Below are 21,960 nucleotides of genomic sequence, written 5' to 3'. Positions count from 1 at the left end.
TACTGTAATACTGCCCCCTATGTACAGGAATATAACTACTCTAATACTGAACCCTATGTACAAGAATATAACTACTATAATACTGCCCCCTATGTACACGAATATAACTACTATAATACTGCTCCCTATGTACAAGAATATAACTACTATAATACTGCTCCCTATGTACAAGAATATAACTACTATAATACTGCCCCCTATGTACAAGAATATAACTACTATAATACTGCCCCCTATGTACAAGAATATAACTACTATAATACTGCCCCCTATGTACAAGAATATAACTACTATAATACTGCTCCTATGTACAAGAATATAACTACTATAATACTGCCCCCTATGTACAAGAATATAACTACTATAATACTGCCCCCTATGTACAAGAATATAACTACTGTAATACTGCCCCCTATGTACAGGAATATAACTACTATAATACTGCTCCTATGTACAAGAATATAACTACTGTAATACTGCCCCCTATGTACAAGAATATAACTACTGTAATACTGCCCCCTATGTACAGGAATGTAACTACTATAATACTGAACCCTATGTACAAGAATATAACTACTATAATACTGCCCCTATGTACAAGAATATAACTACTATAATACTGCCCCCTATGTACACGAATATAACTACTATAATACTGCCCCCTATGTACACGAATATAACTACTATAATACTGCTCCCTATGTACAAGAATATAACTACTATAATACTGCTCCCTATGTATAAGAATATAACTACTATAATACTGCTCCCTATGTACAAGAATATAACTACTATAATACTGCCCCCTATGTACAAGAATATAACTACTGTAATACTGCTCCTATGTACAAGAATATAACTACTGTAATACTGCCCCCTATGTACAAGAATATAACTACTGTAATACTGCCCCCTATGTACAGGAATATAACTACTATAATACTGAACCCTATGTACAAGAATATAACTACTATAATACTGCTCCTATGTACAAGAATATAACTACTATAATATGTACACGAATATAACTACTATAATACTGCTCCTATGTACAAGAATATAACTACTATAATACTGCCCCTATGTACAAGAATATAACTACTATAATACTGCCCCCTATGTACAAGAATATAACTACTGTAATACTGCCCCCTATGTACAGGAATATAACTACTATAATACTGCTCCTATGTACAAGAATATAACTACTGTAATACTGCCCCCTATGTACAAGAATATAACTACTGTAATACTGCCCCCTATGTACAGGAATATAACTACTATAATACTGAACCCTATGTACAAGAATATAACTACTATAATACTGCCCCTATGTACAAGAATATAACTACTATAATACTGCCCCCTATGTACACGAATATAACTACTATAATACTGCTCCCTATGTACAAGAATATAACTACTATAATACTGCTCCCTATGTATAAGAATATAACTACTATAATACTGCTCCCTATGTACAAGAATATAAGTACTATAATACTGCCCCCTATGTACAAGAATATAACTACTGTAATACTGCCCCCTATGCACAAGAATATAACTACTATAATACTGCTCCTATGTACAAGAATATAACTACTGTAATACTGCCCCCTATGTACAAGAATATAACTACTGTAATACTGCCCCCTATGTACAGGAATATAACTACTATAATACTGAACCCTATGTACAAGAATATAACTACTATAATACTGCTCCTATGTACAAGAATATAACTACTATAATACTTCCCCTATGTACAAGAATATAACTACTATAATACTGCCCCCTATGTACAAGAATATAACTACTATAATACTGCTCCTATGTACAAGAATATAACTACTATAATACTGCCCCCTATGTACAAGAATATAACTACTATAATACTGCCCCCTATGTACAAGAATATAACTACTATAATACTGCCCCCTATGTACAAGAATATAACTACTATAATACTGCCCCCTATGTACAAGAATATAACTACTATAATACTGCCCCCTATGTACAGGAATATAACTACTATAATACTGCCCTCTATGTACAAGAATATAACTACTAGAATACTGCTCCCTATGTATAAGAATATAACTACTATAATACTGCTCCCTATGTACAAGAATATAACTACTATAATACTGCCCCCTATGTACAGGAATATAACTACTATAATACTGCTCCTATGTACAGGAATATAACTACTATAATACTGCTCCTATGTACAAGAATATAACTACTATAATACTGCTCCTATGTACAAGAATATAACTACTGTAATACTGCCCCCTATGTACAAGAATATAACTACTGTAATACTGCCCCCTATGTACAGGAATATAACTACTCTAATACTGAACCCTATGTACAAGAATATAACTACTATAATACTGCCCCCTATGTACAAGAATATAACTACTATAATACTGCTCCTATGTACAAGAATATAACTACTATAATACTGCCCCCTATGTACAAGAATATAACTACTATAATACTGCCCCCTATGTACAAGAATATAACTACTGTAATACTGCCCCCTATGTACAGGAATATAACTACTATAATACTGCTCCTATGTACAAGAATATAACTACTGTAATACTGCCCCCTATGTACAAGAATATAACTACTGTAATACTGCCCCCTATGTACAGGAATGTAACTACTATAATACTGAACCCTATGTACAAGAATATAACTACTATAATACTGCCCCTATGTACAAGAATATAACTACTATAATACTGCCCCCTATGTACACGAATATAACTACTATAATACTGCCCCCTATGTACACGAATATAACTACTATAATACTGCTCCCTATGTACAAGAATATAACTACTATAATACTGCTCTCTATGTATAAGAATATAACTACTATAATACTGCTCCCTATGTACAAGAATATAACTACTATAATACTGCCCCCTATGTACAAGAATATAACTACTGTAATACTGCTCCTATGTACAAGAATATAACTACTGTAATACTGCCCCCTATGTACAAGAATATAACTACTGTAATACTGCCCCCTATGTACAGGAATATAACTACTATAATACTGAACCCTATGTACAAGAATATAACTACTATAATACTGCTCCTATGTACAAGAATATAACTACTATAATATGTACACGAATATAACTACTATAATACTGCTCCTATGTACAAGAATATAACTACTATAATACTGCCCCTATGTACAAGAATATAACTACTATAATACTGCCCCCTATGTACAAGAATATAACTACTGTAATACTGCCCCCTATGTACAGGAATATAACTACTATAATACTGCTCCTATGTACAAGAATATAACTACTGTAATACTGCCCCCTATGTACAAGAATATAACTACTGTAATACTGCCCCCTATGTACAGGAATATAACTACTATAATACTGAACCCTATGTACAAGACTATAACTACTATAATACTGCTCCCTATGTACAAGAATATAACTACTATAATACTGCCCCTATGTACAAGAATATAACTACTATACTACTGCCCCTATGTACAAGAATATAACTACTATAATACTGCCCCTATGTACAAAGATATAACTACTATAATACTGCTCCAATGTACAAGAATATAACTACTATAATACTGCCCCCTATGTACAAGAATATAACTACTATAATACTGCCCCCATGTACAAGAATATAACTACTATAATACTGCCCCTAGGTACAAAGATATAACTACTATAATACTGCTCCTATGTACAAGAATATAACTACTATAATACTGCTCCTATGTACAATACTATAACTACTATAATACTGCTCCCTATGTACAAGAATATAACTACTATAATACTGCCCCCATGTACAAGAATATAACTACTATAATACTGCCCCTAGGTACAAAGATATAACTACTATAATACTGCTCCTATGTACAAGAATATAACTACTATAATACTGCCCCTATGTACAAAGATATAACTACTATAATACTGCCCCTATGTACAAAGATATAACTACTATAATACTGCTCCTATGTACAAGACTATAACTACTATAATACTGCTCCCTATGTACAAGAATATAACTACTATAATACTGCTCCTATGTACAAGACTATAACTACTATAATACTGCCCCTATGTACAAGAATATAACTACTATAATACTGCCCCTATGTACAAAGATATAACTACTATAATACTGCTCCTATGTACAAGAATATAACTACTATAATACTGCTCCCTATGTACAAGAATATAACTACTATAATACTGCTCCTATGTACAAGACTATAACTACTATAATACTGCTCCCTATGTACAAGAATATAACTACTATAATACTGCCCCCATGTACAAGAATATAACTACTATAATACTGCCACTATGTACAAGAATATAACTACTATAATACTGCCCCTATGTACAAGAATATAACTACTATAATACTGCCCCCATGTACAAGAATATAACTACTATAATACTGCCACTATGTACAAGAATATAACTACTATAATACTGCCCCTATGTACAAGAATATAACTACTATAATACTGCCCCCTATGTACAAGAATATAACTACTATAATACTGCCCCCTATGTACAAGAATATAACTACTATAATACTGCCCCCTATGTACAAGAATATAACTACTATAATACTGCCCCCTATGTACAAGAATATAACTACTATAATACTGCTCCTATGTACAAGAATATAACTACTATAATACTGCTCCTATGTGCAAGAATATAACTACTATAATACTGCCCCTATGTACAAGAATATAACTACTATAATACTGCCCCTATGTACAAGACTATAACTACTATAATACTGCCCCTATGTACAAAGATATAACTACTATAATACTGCCCCTATGTACAAAGATATAACTACTATAATACTGCTCCTATGTACAAGACTATAACTACTATAATACTGCTCCCTTTGTACAAGAATATAACTACTATAATACTGCTCCTATGTACAAGAATATAACTACTATAATACTGCTCCTATGTACAAGAATATAACTACTATAATACTGCCACTATGTACAAGAATATAACTACCATAATACTGCTGCTATGTACAAGAATATAACTACTATAATACTGCCCCTATGTACAAGAATATAACTACTATAATACTGCCCCTTTGTACAAGAATATAACTACTATAATACTGCCCCTATGTACAAGAATATAACTACTATAATACTGCCACTATGTACAAGAATATAACTACCATAATACTGCTCCTATGTACAAGAATATAACTACCATAATACTGCTCCTATGTACAAGAATATAACTACTATAATACTGCCACTATGTACAAGAATATAACTACTATAATACTGCCCCTATGTACAAGAATATAACTACTATAATACTGCGCTATGTACAAGAATATAACTACTATAATACTGCCCCTATGTACAAGAATATAACTACTATAATACTGCCCCCTATGTACAAGAATATAACTACTATAATACTGCCCCTATGTAGAAAGATATAACTACTATAATACTGCTCCTATGTGCAAGAATAGAACTACTATAATACTGCCCCTATGTGCAAGAATATAACTAATGTAATACTGCCCCCTATGTACAAGAATATAACTACTATAATACTGCCCCCTATGTACAAGAATATAACTACTATAATACTGCCCCCTATGTACAAGAATATAACTACTATAATACTGCCCCTATGTACAAGAATATAACTACTATAATACTGCCTCCTATGTACAAGAATATAACTACTATAATATAGCCCCCTATGTACAAGAATATAACTACTATAATACTGCTCCTATGTACAAGAATATAAGTATATGTTACTAAGTAATTTATTCTCCATTCTCCAGTGGACCTTGGTCACTCCAGTGCAGTCCTACACAGTGGTCCCAGAACATCGTCGCCCTCTATGGGTGTGGATGGATTGGTGAGTATTTGGGGCACATCCCCTTTTTCCCTATCTCTTTTAGTCATTTCCTCTGTGTATTTGTTCTTCTTTCTAAATTATTTCTTCTTGTAAAACAAAAAGCCAATCCCATCTAATGAGTCTGAGGTGCCCAGTTTGCCCGCTAGTTCCTCCCAGTCTGAGGAACCCATTCAGGTAAGTATTTTGCAGCAGTGCATGGACTGGGTGTTCACCTGCTGCTTCTGGTGGTCATTGTAACCTTGCGGTGAATATAGCATTGCTTCTAACTTGGCATGTGTGGCGTCCCTCTCCGATGAGTACACAGGGGGCTTTTACCTGCTTTATAACCTGCTCTCCAGCTTGTATTTAACATCTCTCATCATCGGTTTGGAGGACTCCACTTGTGAAAGAGAAATGAATTCTTGGGGGCATCCTAAAATTTTAACTTGGCCTGTTTGTTATTAAATAAGATTGACACTTATAAAATAAAATCTGTTGTCAGGAGTTCTGTTACCCTTGCCAACTCTTGGAGAAAGCCTGTGAGTCCTACTTTCCCCACCCACTCCTAGAGAATGCCTGTGACTCCTGCTTCTCCTGACCACTCTTAGTAAAAGCCTGTGAGTCCTGCTTCCCCCAACCCACTCTTAAAGAGAGCCTGTGAGTCCTGCTTCCCCCAACCCACTCGTATAGAGAGCCTGTGAGTCCTGTTTCCCCCAACCCACTCGAAGAGCGAGCCGGTTAACGTTAATACTTTTTTTGAGAACATTAGAAACAAAACTTTTTTTCAACTTTTGAAAAAAAGGAAAAAATTGGAAGATAAAATTTGACAGATGTATAACTGGCTTCCTCCCGCCAATTCCTAGAGAAAGCCTGTGAGCCCTGCTTTCCCCAACCCACTCGTAGAGAGAGCCTGTGAGTTGTGATGAGCGAGCATGCTCGTTACTCGAGATTTACGAGCATGCTCGTTACTTGAGATTTGCGAGCATGCTCGGGCGAACATCGAGTATATAAAGTGTGCTCGGGTGTTATGTTTTCGACACTCCATGCTCATGATTTTCAACTGTCTTGACATCTTTAATACATGTGAGGAATGTCTGTTTCTTAGGCGTTCCTCACATGTATTAAAGCTGTCAAACAGTTGCAAATCATGAGCACGGAGTGTCGAAATCAATAACACCCGAGCACTCTGAAAATACTCGGTGTTCGCCTGAGCATGCTCACTCATCACTACCTGTGAGTCCTGCTTCTCCCCACCCATTCCTAGAGAAAGACTGTGAGTCCTACTTCCCCCAACCCTGTGTAAGTGCATTAATAACACGGACATGTCTGTTCTCTTATTAACCAAAATGGCCCAAAACATATTGTGCTGTTTGGTTAATAGAAGCGATGAATCTTGTGCACCGCACTGCTGCGAGAGAGGGGAGGGAGCTGACAGAACATATTAGTGCCCCTGACGCGGTCCCCTATTAGTTTTTCCTCGTTGTCTTCTCTCTCTCATTCCTGTCTGCTCTTTATATTCTTCTGTGCTGAGGGTCTATGGTGAGGTACGGAGGCGCGAGGTTCTTCGGTGGCAGGGGAGGAACTTTTGATTTTGACATATAATTCAAACACGCCCCTTTATGGGTTAAAAACAGTCAGCATGGGAAATTTTGGATACTTTCCATTCAGAATCGTGCAACCCATGACTCTTATATATGTGTTATTTGTCATATATGTGTGTTTGAATTATATCCGCGGAGTAGGGGGCGCTCTTCACCCTGACATCACCTCCATTTCTAACGCCTAGAAACGCTGACTTCCATTCTCTGTCTGCAGGTAATGCCAGTAGCTAAAGGTCCGCCATCATTTCCCGGCACTCCGGTGATGAACTCGTCTGCTGCTGCTCCCATCATGCCTCCTGCTCGATTGATCGGCCCAGCGCCACCCCACGGAGCCTTCGGTCCTCGAACTTTACCGCCAAGTAGGACCATTATTTTATGTTGTGATGATGCTGACACGTACATTTTATCTTCATAGGTCCAATATTCTGGACTGATTAAAATCCCCCTTCCTTGACCTAGAAGGATAATTATGGGTGTCTGCAGCCACCTCCAGGGGGAGCTCACTGCACACAGTACGCAGTGAGCTCCCCCTAGTGGTGGCAAAGTGTCATGTAACACTGTGTATGCAGCACATTTGGAGCTCTGCAACAGAAAAGCTTCACTTTAAGGCTAAGCTCGGACTGTAAGCCGACTTACATGGTTTCTAAGGAGAAAGGAAACCACGGCATGTAAAATAATGATTGCGTTCTGCAACGATTTCCAAAAAAAAATTCCAAAGTTGGAACCTGACCCAGTGGTCAAATCAATCTGAGAAGATTCATTGAAGGAGAGGAAAATATCTGCTGAATTTTGTGTCCGGGAAGAGGAGGCCACAGAGCACAGGGCAGGGGAGCAATGGAAATATTGGGAGAGAGGAAGCTCCGATGTGTGATGATTCTGGGAGGCGGCGTGATTGAAGTGTGCACGGGTCCGCAGGGAATATCCACCATCGGGGAGATGTGTGCACGGGGCCGCAGGGAATATCCACCATCGAGATGTGTGCACGGGGCCGCAGGGAATATCCACCATCGGGGAGATGTGTGCACGGGGCCGCAGGGAATATCCACCATCAGGGAGATGTGTGCACGGGTCCGCAGGGAATATCCACCATCAGGGAGATGTGTGCACGGGTCCGCAGGGAATATCCACCATCGGTGAGATGTGTGCACGGGGCCGCAGGGAATATCCACCATCGGGGAGATGTGTGCACGGGGCCGCAGGGAATATCCACCATCGGGGAGATGTGTGCACGGGTCCGCAGGGAATATCCACCATCGGGGAGATGTGTGCACAGGGCCGCAGGGAATATCCACCATCAGAGAGATGTGTGCACGGGTCCGCAGGGAATATCCACCATCAGGGAGATGTGTGCGTGGAGCCGCGGGGAATATCCACCATCGGTGAGATGTGTGCACGGGGCCGCGGGGAATATCCACCATCGGTGAGATGTGTGCACGGGGCCGCAGGGAATATCCACCATCGGGGAGATGTGTGCACGGGGCCGCAGGGAATATCCACCATCGGGGAGATGTGTGCACGGGGCCGCAGGGAATATCCACCATCGGGGAGATGTGTGCACGGGGCCGCAGGGAATATCCACCATCGGGGAGATGTGTGCACGGGGCTGCAGGGAATATCCACCATCGGGGAGATGTGTGCACGGGTCCGCAGGGAATATCCACCATCGGTGAGATGTGTGCACGGGGCCGCAGGGAATATCCACCATCGGTGAGATGTGTGCACGGGGCCGCAGGGAATATCCACCATCGGGGAGATGTGTGCACGGGGCCGCAGGGAATATCCACCATCGGGGAGATGTGTGCACGGGGCCGCAGGGAATATCCACCATCGGGGAGATGTGTGCACGGGTCCGCAGGGAATATCCACCATCGGGGAGATGTGTGCACAGGGCCGCAGGGAATATCCACCATCAGAGAGATGTGTGCACGGGTCCGCAGGGAATATCCACCATCGGGGAGATGTGTGCACGGGTCCGCAGGGAATATCTACCATCGGTGAGATGTGTGCACGGGGCCGCAGGGAATATCCACCATCGGGGAAATGTGTGCACGGGGCCGCAGGGAATATCCACCATCGGGGAGATGTGTGCACGGGTCCGCAGGGAATATCCACCATCGGGGAGATGTGTGCACGGGGCCGCGGGGAATATCCACCATCGGGGAGATGTGTGCACGGGGCCGCGGGGAATATCCACCATCGGGGAGATGTGTGCACGGGGCCGCGGGGAATATCCACCATCGGGGAGATGTGTGCACGGGGCCGCGGGGAATATCCACCATCGGGGAGATGTGTGCACGGGGCCGCGGGGAATATCCACCATCGGGGAGATGTGTGCACGGGGCCGCGGGGAATATCCACCATCGGGGAGATGTGTGCACGGGGCCGCGGGGAATATCCACCATCGGGGAGATGTGTGCACGGGGCCGCGGGGAATATCCACCATCGGGGAGATGTGTGCACGGGGCCGCGGGGAATATCCACCATCGGGGAGATGTGTGCACGGGGCCGCGGGGAATATCCACCATCGGGGAGATGTGTGCACGGGGCCGCGGGGAATATCCACCATCGGGGAGATGTGTGCACGGGGCCGCAGGGAATATCCACCATCGGGGAGAGAGAAGGCGGCTGAGGACACATGTAAAATCTGGGGAGGCTCCCGCGAGGCCAGCTAGAAATTACTATGGGGCAGCATCAGCTTTGTCACCCAACTTTTCCTATTGTCCTGAACAGCCACCCGCCATATAACAAGGGAGATGGTCTTTTCACTCACCTGCCAACGCGAAGGCCCTGAAATGACCATCTCACTTGTGTGTTGGCAAGTAGGAGCACCTGGTCGTGCTCACACAGCTTTGGGTTTGTTACAATGCATTGTCAGTTTTGTCTTCATTATCTTTTTTTGTGTGTTTTTTTTTATTTCAGTGCATGGTCTCCCACCAGGTGTTAGAGACTTTCCTCCAAGGCCTATGATGCCGCCTGGCCCAATGCCTCCAGATCCAAGGGGCCTAATTCGAGGGCCATTTCCTCCAGGTTCTGTTCCTATGCATGGTCCTAGAGATTATCCAGTACCACCTCCGGGAGCAAGAGACTTCCCACCAGGACTACCGCCTCCTGGTCTGAGAGATTTCCCACCAGGGCTACCTCCTCCAGGAGCTCGGGACTTCCCACCAGGGCCACCTCCTCCTGGTGCTCGGGACTTCCCACCAGGGCCACCTCCTCCTGGTGCTCGGGACTTCCCACCAGGGCCACCTCCTCCTGGAGCTCGGGACTTCCCACCAGGGCCACCTCCTCCTGGAGCTCGGGACTTCCCACCAGGGCCACCTCCTCCAGGAGCTCGGGACTTCCCACCAGGGCCACCTCCTCCAGGAGCTCGGGACTTCCCACCAGGGCCACCTCCTCCAGGAGCTCGGGACTTCCCACCTGGTCTTCCACCTCCTGGAGCTCGGGACTTCCCACTAGGTTCAATTCCTCCTGGTTTGAGAGATTTTGCACCAGGAGCAAGGGATATACCACCAGGCCTCCCACCTCCAGGATCTAGGGACTTCCCACCAGTAATGCCTCCACTAGGATCAAGAGAGTTCATACCAGGAGTCCCCCCACCAAGAGCTAGGGAATTCCTACCGGGACCACCACCTGGTTCTAGAGAATTTCTGGCAGGGCAACCACTAGGAGCCAGAGACTTCCCACCATATGGTCATCTTCCAACAGGAGTAAGAGACTTTCCCCCAGGATCTCACCCTGGAGTCCCCGCTGGGCCTTCATTACTTGAGCAGCGAGCCGGACACAGTCAGCCAGCTCAGACAGATCATGAACTTTCTCAAGGTCAAAAATCCTAAAAAAAAAAAAAAAAAAAAAAAAATTCAAGCGTAGACTAATAGGACACAATCTCTGGCGCAAAAATGGTTCAAGCATTACCGGTTTACATAAACGTCTGATTTATAATTTCACATGTCTTATATTTGCAATAAATATTTTATTCTACTCTTCTAATCTTTTTAGGATTTTTAATAGTTAAATAATTTTGCACCCAATTTTCTTTCTTTTTTTTTTTTTGTCATATTCTTCTGAAGCCGCAATTCATCGATTTTTCAGAATGTGCAATACCGGGATCCATGTGTTTTTTTTATTTAATGTATCGTATGTAACCATTGTATGTGGAAAATAATGAATGTCTAAAAATCTTTGAAAACATTTCCTGTGGAAATACATTTTATAAGAATATCATTATTCTGATGGCTTTTCCACACCCGCTAGCTTAATTATAATATTATTATACACCACTGGTTTACATAGGAGAAATCATTGTTTTTAACATCGGGTTCTGCAAACCAGAAACCTGTAACTCGATAAGAAGGAAAATAATAAAGAATTGAAAATAACTTTTGTAGTTTTTTCTTTTTTGACTTTGTTAAAAGATTGATTATTTCCTTGAGAACCAATTTCATCTCATACAAAAATAAATGCCTCCAATCCCACCAAGGCTGTCTATCAGTGTGTGTTGGCGGGTGAAGCAGAACACGTTGGTAGAGCTGAGCAAACCCGAACTTAAAAGTTTGGGGTTCGTACCAAACAGTGATTCCTCCCGGAAGTCTGTTTTAGAGTTGGAAGCAGCGAGGGTCGTTGGGATTGGGCGGCGGCGAGGGTCGTTGGGATTGGGCGGCGGCGAGGGTCGTTGGGATTGGGCGGCGGCGAGAGTTGTTGGGATGGGAGGATGCGAGAGTTGTTGGGATGGGCGGCGGTGAGAGTCATTGGGATTGGGCGGCGGCGAGGGTCGTTGGCTTGAGTCGTTGGGATGGGAGGAGGCGAGAGTCGTTGGGATGGGCGGCGGCGAGAGTCGTTGGGATGGGCGGCGGCGAGAGTCGTTGGGATGGGCGGCGGCGAGAGTCGTTGGGATGGGCGGCGGCGAGAGTCGTTGGGATGGGCGGCGGCGAGAGTCGTTGGGATGGGCGGCAGCGACAAGAGTCGTTGGCATTGGGCGGCAGCAAGCTCTCAATAGGGTACAGGTTCCAAGTTCTGGTACCCAAACCAAACTTTGGACTAAAGTTAGGGTCAGGTACCAGAACTTGAACTTCCATGGGTCTGCTCATCTCTACTCACTGGCTTTTTTTTTTTTTTGTTCAGTTGACCGGTAAAGCGGCTCACAGATTTTCTCTGTGGAGTGGGGGAGCAGGAATCCTATTCCTTACTGAGAAGGGCCCCCAGATGGGGAAAGCAGGATCCAAGATTCTTTTGCAACATTACGGCAAACTGTCGGGGTATGTGCACACGTTGCGTTTAAGATGCATTTTTCCTGCGAAGAAAATACAGCGCTTTACAGTACCAGTAAAGTGATGGAGATTTCTCAAGTCTCGTATACATTACTTATTTTTTTCCTTGCAGTTTCCGATCTGCAGCGTGTCAATTAAGTCAGTGTTTTACCCATTTTAATGACTGGGAAAAAAACCCTTCAAAACACCCGTATTAAGCAGCGTTCTCCTGTGTTCATCAGTGTTTGCAGATATTTCTGCTGCAAATAATGAACGTGTGTACATAGCCTTACTTTCTCTAAACCATACAAGGATATTCACATGTTTTTTTTCCTCATCCGTAAAAAAAATTAAGCAAAAATGTGAGCCCACCCTACTACCTCATTCGCACGTCCGATTATCTTATCAGAATGTGGTATGAGTGTCATCTGATTTTCTCGTACGTGGAGAAACTACCTTCTCCATTCTGACAGTCTGTGAAAAAATTTTCATGGACCTATACATTTGCATTGACAATTTTTATCTGATCCTCTGAGCAAAATCGTACATGTCTCTGCAAAAAAATCACATAGAAGTGCTTCTCACTAATTAGAATATCAAAGAGTTAATTTATTTCAATTCTTCAATACAAAAATTGAAACTCCTATGATATAGTCATTGCACACAGAGGGATCTATTTCAAGTGTTTATTTCTGTTAATGTTGATGATTATGGCTTACAGGGAATGAAAACACAAGTCATCTCAGTAAAGTAGAATTATTAACAAAAAACACTTGAAAAGGCTTTCTAAGCTTTTAAAAAGGTCCCTTAGTCTGTTTCAGTAGGCTCCACAATCATGGGGAAGACTGCTGACTTGACTGATGTCCAGAAGGCAGTCATTGACACACTCCACAAGGAGGGTAAGCCACAAAAGGTCATTGCTAAAGACACTGGCTGTTCACAGAGTGCTGTATCCAAGAATATTAATGGAAAGTTGAGTGGAGGGAAAAAGTGTGGTAGAAAAAGGTGCACAAGCAACTGGGAAAACCACAGCCTTGAAAGGATTAAGAAAAGGCCATTCAAAGATTTGGGGGAGATTCACAAGGAGTGGACTGCTGCTGGAGTCATTGCTTCAAGAGCCACCACACAGACGTATCCAGGACATGGGCTACAAGTGTCACATTCCTTGTGTCAAGCCACTCATGACCAATAGACAACGCCAGAAGCGTCTTACCTGGGCCAAGGAGAAAAAGACCTGGACGGTTCTCAGTGGTCCAAGGTGTTGTTTTCAGATGAAAGTAAATTTTGCATTTCATTTGAGGATCAAGGTCCAGAGTCTGGAGGAAGAGTGGAGAGGACCGAATCCAAGCTGCTGGAGGTCTAGTGTGAAGTTTCCACGATCAGTGATGGTTTGGGGGGCCATGTCATCTGCTGGTGCAGGTCCACTGTGTTTTATCAAGACCAAAGTCAGCGCAGCCGTCTACCAAGAGATTGTAGAGCACTTCATGCTTCCCTCTGCCGACAAGCTTTTTGGAGATGGAAATGTCATTCTCCAGCAGGACCTGGCCCCTGTCCACACTGCCAAAAGTACCAATACCTGGTTTACACACAACAGTATCACTGTGCTTGATTGGCAGCAAACTCGCCTGACCTTAACCCCATAGAGAATCTATTATAGAGAATCTATGGGGTATTGTCAAGAGGAAGATGAGACCCCAGACCCAACAATGCAGACGAGCTGAAGGCGGCTATCAAAGCAACCTGGGCTTCCATAACACCTCAGCAGTGCCACAGGCTGATCGCCTCCATGCCACGCAGCATTGATGCAGTAATTGATGCAAAAGGAGCCCGGACCAAGTATTGAGGGCATTTACTGACCAGACATTTCAGATTTTAAATACACTTTTCAAGCTGGTGTTATAAAGTATTCTAATTTACTGAGATAATGACTTTTGTGTTTTCATTGGCTGTAAGACCTAATCATCAACATTAACAGAAATAAACACTTGAAATAGATCACTCTGTGTGTAATGACTCTATATAATATAGGAGTTTCATTTTTTACATTGAAGAACATCAAAAAGTTAATTTAATTTCGTGAGAAGCCCTTGTATGTGAATGGCCCCCATAGACTTTCATGGATAGCATAATTTCTACACAAAAATCCGGTGTGAATGATGGCTTAGTAAGTTTGTGATGTCACTTTGGTTCCATTGATCCTGCTAAAGAGAAATTCTCCCTGATATCAGTCACCTATTGTATAACTCGGGTTTTGTATTGAATATATATATATATTTTTTTGTTTTCTCTTTTTTACCTACATCACAATATGTATTAGGGTGCAGTCAGATGGCTGTATAAACTGGATAAAGATTGGACCGCAATGCACGGACTGACCAGCGGCTCTCACGACCTGAGCGTGACATGTATTTCTATGCAGCTGTCACGCTCGGATCGGGAGAGTCGCGGGACCGTCCGTGCATTTCGGTCCGATTTATACAGCAGTCTGACTGCACCTTTTAAAATGGGAAATTTTTCCCACTAATGCTTTTTTTGACTCCTGTTTCACGAAATGCACACATACATTAGCTGCAATTAGCCTATTTTTTTGTATTGAAGCATCTAATGAGCATGTGCAAATATTATTATAAAGGGAGGAGGTGAGCTGTGACATCAGCTATTGCGATTGCTGGATCAGCTGTGTACAAGGCGTTACGTAGCAGTGCAATCCTGCCTCTGATGATGATGAGACTGCTGCAAACACTTCCTGAAAACACAAGATGTATATGGCCATAGGTTGTATTTTTTTGTTGTTTTTTTAAGACAATGTGAAAACTTCAAGATTTCTTTGATCTGAATGGTCATGAGAATAAGATTTGACTTTTCTAATATGTATATTGGGGCCTATGCTCAGCCATACACCTGAAAAGCACCACATCACACATCTCCGGTGGGAAGAAAAGGATCAGGGGAAGAAATTAGACTGCCCAATCCTTCGACATTCATTTTTTTTTATATACATTAGGCCAATCCTGGGTCTCTATTTAAGAAAAACACAAGTTCAGGTCCAATTTTGCAGATCCGATTCGGCCATTCCATGGGAACGAGAAAAGAAAAAAAAAAACCCACCAGCACGCAAGTAGAAATAAAAATGTGAACAAACCTTTATATGGAGAACTGGTTACCACAGTCGACAGAAAAATCATAAAAAGTACAACAAACCCACCAGGTTCTCTCCCAGGAGCTTCATTCATCACAATCAACTATATAGACAATTCACAAAAGAAAAAAAAAAAAAAAAAAAAAAACACATTTTCAGTTTTACCAGTTACATCGAATTCATTTATAAAACGAAAAAAAAAACTAATTCAAAGTAGAAAAATCACTTTATACAGTGAAACAAGTTACAAACTGGAAATCTAGAAGTCTGTAAAATAGAAACTGCTGCAGTCTCCGTAAAAAAACTCAGGATTTATTTTATTACATTGCGATAATTTTAGTTATTGTGGGTAATTATGGAATGTTAGAAATGTAAAAAAAGTTTTAAAAAAATAAAACAAAACCTGATGGTTCCAGGAGACGGGGCCGCAGTGTAATGAGATATATACAGAAGTGAACCAGTCACCAAAGTTCTATGTGGACGGGCGGCGCGGAGCCGGCTGCTGGGTCTCATTGCTGCAGGACACAGACCGTCTCAGGCTGCAGGGTGCGCACCAGCACCGCCCTCTACTGGGGGAGCACGGCTCGTATAGGGGGAGGGGAGAAGAGGAGGAAGACGGCAGAGTGGTCAGTCCTTGTGCAATGTCTGGTATAAGTGGAGATACAGTGGCTTCTTAGTTAGCAGCTGCAGCTTCTTCCGTTTGAAGTCTGTGGGTTTCTTGTAGCTGCGATTAAAAGAAAAAAAAAAAAAAAATCAATCACATTACTGATCCTGTGTTCCATCCTGTATTATCCTCCAGAGCTGCACTCACTATTCTGCTGGTGCAGTCAGTGTGTACATACATTACATTACTGATCCTGAGTTACATCCTGTATTATCCTCCAGAGCTGCACTCACTATTCTGCTGGTGCAGTCATTGTGTACATACATTACATTACTGATCCTCAGTTACATCCTGTATTATACTCCAGAGCTGCACTCACTATTCTGCTGGTGTAGTCACTGTGTACATACATTACATTACTGATCCTGAGTTACATCCTGTATTATCCTCCAGAGCTGCACTCACTATTCTGCTGGTGCAGTCAGTGTGTACATACATTACATTACTGATCCTGAGTTACATCCTGTATTATCCTCCAGAGCTGCACTCACTATTCTGCTGGTGCAGTCATTGTGTACATACATTACATTACTGATCCTCAGTTACATCCTGTATTATACTCCAGAGCTGCACTCACTATTCTGCTGGTGTAGTCACTGTGTACATACATTACATTACTGATCCTGAGTTACATCCTGTATTATCCTCCAGAGCTGCACTCACTATTCTGCTTGTGCAGTCATTGTGTACACACATTACATTACATTACTGATCCCGAGTTACATCCTGTATTATCCTCCAGAGCTGCACTCACTATTCTGCTGGTGCAGTCACTGTGTACATACATTACATTACTGATCCTGAGTTACATCCTGTATTATCCTCCAGAGCTGCACTCACTATTCTGCTTGTGCGGTCATTGTGTACATACATTACATTACTGATCCTGAGTTACATCCTGTATTATCCTCCAGAGCTGCACTCACTATTCTGCTGGTGCAGTCACTGTGTACATACATTACATTACTGATCCTGAGTTACATCCTGTATTATCCTCCAGAGCTGCACTCACTATTCTGCTTGTGCAGTCATTGTGTACACACATTACATTACTGATCCCGAGTTACATCCTGTATTATCCTCCAGAGCTGCACTCACTATTCTGCTTGTGCAGTCATTGTGTACATACATTACTGATCCTGAGTTACATCCTGTATTATACTCCAGAGCTGCACTCACTATTCTGCTGGTGTAGTCACTGTGTACATACATTACATTACTGATCCTGAGTTACATCCTGTATTATCCTCCAGAGCTGCACTCACTATTCTGCTTGTGCAGTCATTGTGTACACACATTACATTACTGATCCTGAGTTACATCCTGTATTATACTCCAGAGCTGCACTCACTATTCTGCTGGTGCAGTCACTGTGTACATACATTACATTACTGATCCTGAGTTACATCCTGTATTATCCTCCAGAGCTGCACTCACTATTCTGCTTGTGCAGTCATTGTGTACACACATTACATTACTGATCCCGAGTTACATCCTGTATTATCCTCCAGAGCTGCACTCACTATTCTGCTTGTGCAGTCATTGTGTACATACATTACTGATCCTGTACTGATCCTGAGTTACATCCTGTATTATACTCCAGAGCTGCACTCACTATTCTGCTGGTGTAGTCACTGTGTACATACATTACATTACTGATCCTGAGTTACATCCTGTATTATCCTCCAGAGCTGCACTCACTATTCTGCTTGTGCAGTCATTGTGTACACACATTACATTACTGATCCTGAGTTACATCCTGTATTATACTCCAGAGCTGCACTCACTATTCTGCTTGTGCGGTCATTGTGTACATACATTACTGATCCTGAGTTACATCCTGTATTATCCTCCAGAGCTGCACTCACTATTCTGCTGGTGCAGTCACTGTGTACATACATTACATTACTGATCCTGAGTTACATCCTGTATTATCCTCCAGAGCTGCACTCACTATTCTGCTTGTGCAGTCATTGTGTACATACATTACTGATCCTGTACTGATCCTGAGTTACATCCTGTATTATACTCCAGAGCTGCACTCACTATTCTGCTTGTGCAGTCATTGTGTACATACATTACATTACTGATCCTGAGTTACATCCTGTATTATACTCCAGAGCTGCACTCACTCTTCTGCTGGTGCAGTCACTGTGTACATACATTACATTACTGATGCTGAGTTACATCCTGTATTATACCCCAGAGCTGCACTCACTATTCTGCTGGTGCAGTCATTGTGTACATACATTACATTACTGATCCTGAGTTACATCCTGTATTATCCTCCAGAGCTGCACTCACTATTCTGCTGGTGCAGTCACTGTGTACATACATTACATTACTGATCCTGAGTTACATCCTGTATTATCCTCCAGAGCTGCACTCACTATTCTGCTTGTGCAGTCATTGTGTACATACATTACTGATCCTGAGTTACATCCTGTATTATACTCCAGAGCTGCACTCACTATTCTGCTGGTGCAGTCACTGTGTACATACATTACTGATGCTGAGTTACATCCTGTATTATACCCCAGAGCTGCACTCACTATTCTGCTTGTGCAGTCATTGTGTACATACATTACATTACTGATCCTGAGTTACATCCTGTATTATACTCCAGAGCTGCACTCACTATTCTGCTTGTGCAGTCATTGTGTACATACATTACACTACTGATCCTGAGTTACATCCAGTATTATACTCCAGAGCTGCACTCACTATTCTGCTGGTGCAGTCACTGTGTACATACATTACATTACTGATCCTGAGTTACATCCTGTATTATACTCCAGAGCTGCACTCACTATTCTGCTGGTGCAGTCACTGTGTACATACATTACATTACTGATGCTGAGTTACATCCTGTATTATACCCCAGAGCTGCACTCACTATTCTGCTGGTGCAGTCACTGTGTACATACATTACATTACTGATCCTGAGTTACATCCTGTATTATACTCCAGAGCTGCACTCACTATTCTGCTTGTGCAGTCATTGTGTACATACATTACATTACTGATCCTGAGTTACATCCTGTATTATCCTCCAGAGCTGCACTCACTATTCTGCTGGTGCAGTCACTGTGTACATACATTACATTACTGATCCTGTACTGATCCTGAGTTACATCCTGTATTATCCTCCAGAGCTGCACTCACTATTCTGCTGGTGCAGTCACTGTGTACATACATTACATTACTGATCCTGAGTTACATCCTGGATTATACCCCAGAGCTGCACTCACTATCCTGCTGGTGATGTCACTGTGTACATACATTACTGATGCAGAGTTACCTCATGTACAATGCTCCTCATGCTCCAGAGCTGCACTCACTGTACATACCTGGCTGACGGCATTACATCCTGATCATTTCCTATCTCTATACAATAAGTAATAGTTCTCCCTGGCTGAGGTGCTGGCCGTGTCGGGGTCACTCACAGCTCTATTACTATCTGTCCCGCTTTGATTTCATCCATTTCCATGAAGGCAAAACACTTTGTGCTGGTAAAACGCTTCTTCGGCTTGTAGTGCTTGAACTCGAAAAAAATAGCTGCCCCTGGAAACCAAGATGCAAAAGGGTTAAACCTGGATGGGGAAAAATCATTCCCTCTGCCTATATTCAGACCACATGTGATAAGGAAATGAGCGTCTTTACCCATCTACCCTGTATGTTCTCCCAGCGTTTACCCTGAAAACACGGGGAGAACATGGGACCTCTTTGCAGATGTTCTAAGACCCCAAGCAATGCAAAGCAACAGCCCCAACCGCCGAGCGCCAGGGCGCGCGGCCCCAACCAACCGCCGAGCGCCAGGGCGCGCGGCCCCAACCACCGAGCGCCAGAGCGCGCAGCGGCAACCGAGCGCGCGGCGCCAACCACCGAGCGCCAGCGTGCAGTCCCAACCACCAAGAGCCAGAGCATGCGACCCCCAACCACCGAGCCAGCCCCTGATGGAAGCTCGTCCCCCTCGGTCCCTGGCAGCTGCGCCTCTGCTCGTGCAGGAGACATTCACTCACCTTTTGTAAGTTTTTCAACGTGTTTCTGGATATCAATTTCCACATTAAAATGGACGTACATGTCCTCCTTCCTGGACGCCATCGGTGTGTCCTGAACAGGTGTCAAATCAATGCCATTTATATCTGCAAAAATAAAGTGTCAAAAAGACCCAAAAACATCAGAAATGGGAGAAAAACAGAACTCTGGTGAAATTCCACAGTGAATCACATCATCTACGTGACCGGTTCCACTTATTTCTCAGCTTTAATCACCTATTGTAAAATGGAAACAGTCAGCAAGCTGCTGATCCTGTTATAAGTGTAATTAGTGTGGTGAGAGCGGCGGTGACTCCGAATTGTTATTAACATCCCCGTATGCAGCTCCGCTCACCAACACATAAAAGCCAGATGTAAATATTAATTCTTGGGGGTCAGTGCTATGTAATGGGGTGCAAAGAGCCAACAACATCACCTAACCTACTTACTGGCGGTTTCTATGAAATAGAAGTTTTGTTTTTTTCTTTAAAACCTTAATGAACTAAAGTGATAATCTATATGTCCTATTAGGAAATAAAAAACATATCCATCTATATCAAGAAGGTGAAAAAATACAAGACTAAAGGGCACAAAGAAAGATTGGCTGCACCCTTAAGGGACTGAGTTGCAGACCAAGTACTGGAACTTTGTGTAAAAAAAACCCCCCAAAAACCTGACACCTTCTCTTTAAAGGAGGAAACAAGTTTGCATCTAAATATCTTACATTTTGCAATGATCTTACGAGACACAACCATCTCCCACAATGCACCGTGCCAGCAGCACCCGGCAGCGTCAATCTTGATCCAAAGGTGTGGAGCGGCACGCTCGCCAGATGACAGCATGGAGAGAAAATCTACTGACAGCAGCTGCGGAGCCGGGAAAGGAGGATTCCCAGAAAAGGGGCAGCCGCAGTATAGAGCACCCGGGGGAACGGGGGGGAAGAGTGAAAAAGAGGACAAAACTCGGGACTACAGCACCGGCCGGACACTGCCATAAGTGGAGCATTAAACTATGGCTCCGATGCCCCTTTCCCCAGCAATCCCGGCTCCGCTGCCCCCCCTCCCCACCCCGAGGCAATCCTGCCTCCGCTGCCCCCCTCCCCACCCCGAGGCAATCCCGCCTAAGCTGCCCCCCTCCCCACCCCGAGGCAATCCCGGCTCGGCTGCCCCCCTCCCCACCCCAAGGCAATCCCGGCTCCGCTGCCCCCCTCCCCACCCCAAGGCAATCCCGGCTCCGCTGCCCCCCTCCCCACCCCAAGGCAATCCCGGCTCCGCTGCCCCCCTCCCCACCCCAAGGCAATCCCGGCTCCGCTGCCCCCCTCCCCACCCCAAGGCAATCCC

General features: G+C 43.1%; 2 protein-coding genes across 4 annotated transcripts in view; one reads left to right on the top strand and one right to left on the bottom strand.

Annotated features, from left to right (window-relative positions):
• The window catches only part of MIA3 (MIA SH3 domain ER export factor 3), an 89,971-nt gene extending 78,058 nt beyond the window's left edge, over nucleotides 1–11,913 (top strand). The window contains exons 26-29 of one of the 2 annotated variants that reach the window (XM_073671896.1): nucleotides 5,881–5,957; nucleotides 6,060–6,131; nucleotides 7,752–7,896; nucleotides 10,457–11,913. In XM_073671896.1, coding sequence (XP_073527997.1) covers nucleotides 5,881–5,957; nucleotides 6,060–6,131; nucleotides 7,752–7,896; nucleotides 10,457–11,370 — 1,208 coding nt within the window. In that variant the 3' untranslated portion in view covers nucleotides 11,371–11,913. The remainder of the gene's footprint in view (nucleotides 1–5,880; nucleotides 5,958–6,059; nucleotides 6,132–7,751; nucleotides 7,897–10,456) is intronic. The other variant, XM_073671897.1, reaches the window with a different exon arrangement.
• A 4,298-nt stretch (nucleotides 11,914–16,211) lies between these two features.
• AIDA (axin interactor, dorsalization associated) overlaps nucleotides 16,212–21,960 on the bottom strand; it is a 37,259-nt gene continuing 31,510 nt past the window's right edge. For both annotated transcript variants that reach the window (XM_073671894.1, XM_073671895.1), the window contains 3 exons: nucleotides 20,606–20,728; nucleotides 20,030–20,147; nucleotides 16,212–16,643 (listed from right to left, as the gene is read on the bottom strand). In XM_073671894.1, coding sequence (XP_073527995.1) covers nucleotides 16,547–16,643; nucleotides 20,030–20,147; nucleotides 20,606–20,728 — 338 coding nt within the window. In that variant the 3' untranslated portion in view covers nucleotides 16,212–16,546. The remainder of the gene's footprint in view (nucleotides 16,644–20,029; nucleotides 20,148–20,605; nucleotides 20,729–21,960) is intronic.

The sequence above is a fragment of the Phyllobates terribilis genome, unplaced genomic scaffold, assembly GCF_046119375.1.
Source record: "Phyllobates terribilis strain yellow unplaced genomic scaffold, ASM4611937v1 Scaffold_3__8_contigs__length_932513732, whole genome shotgun sequence".
Lineage (NCBI taxonomy): Eukaryota > Metazoa > Chordata > Amphibia > Anura > Dendrobatidae > Phyllobates > Phyllobates terribilis.
This window is presented reverse-complemented; position numbering and strand designations above follow the sequence as displayed.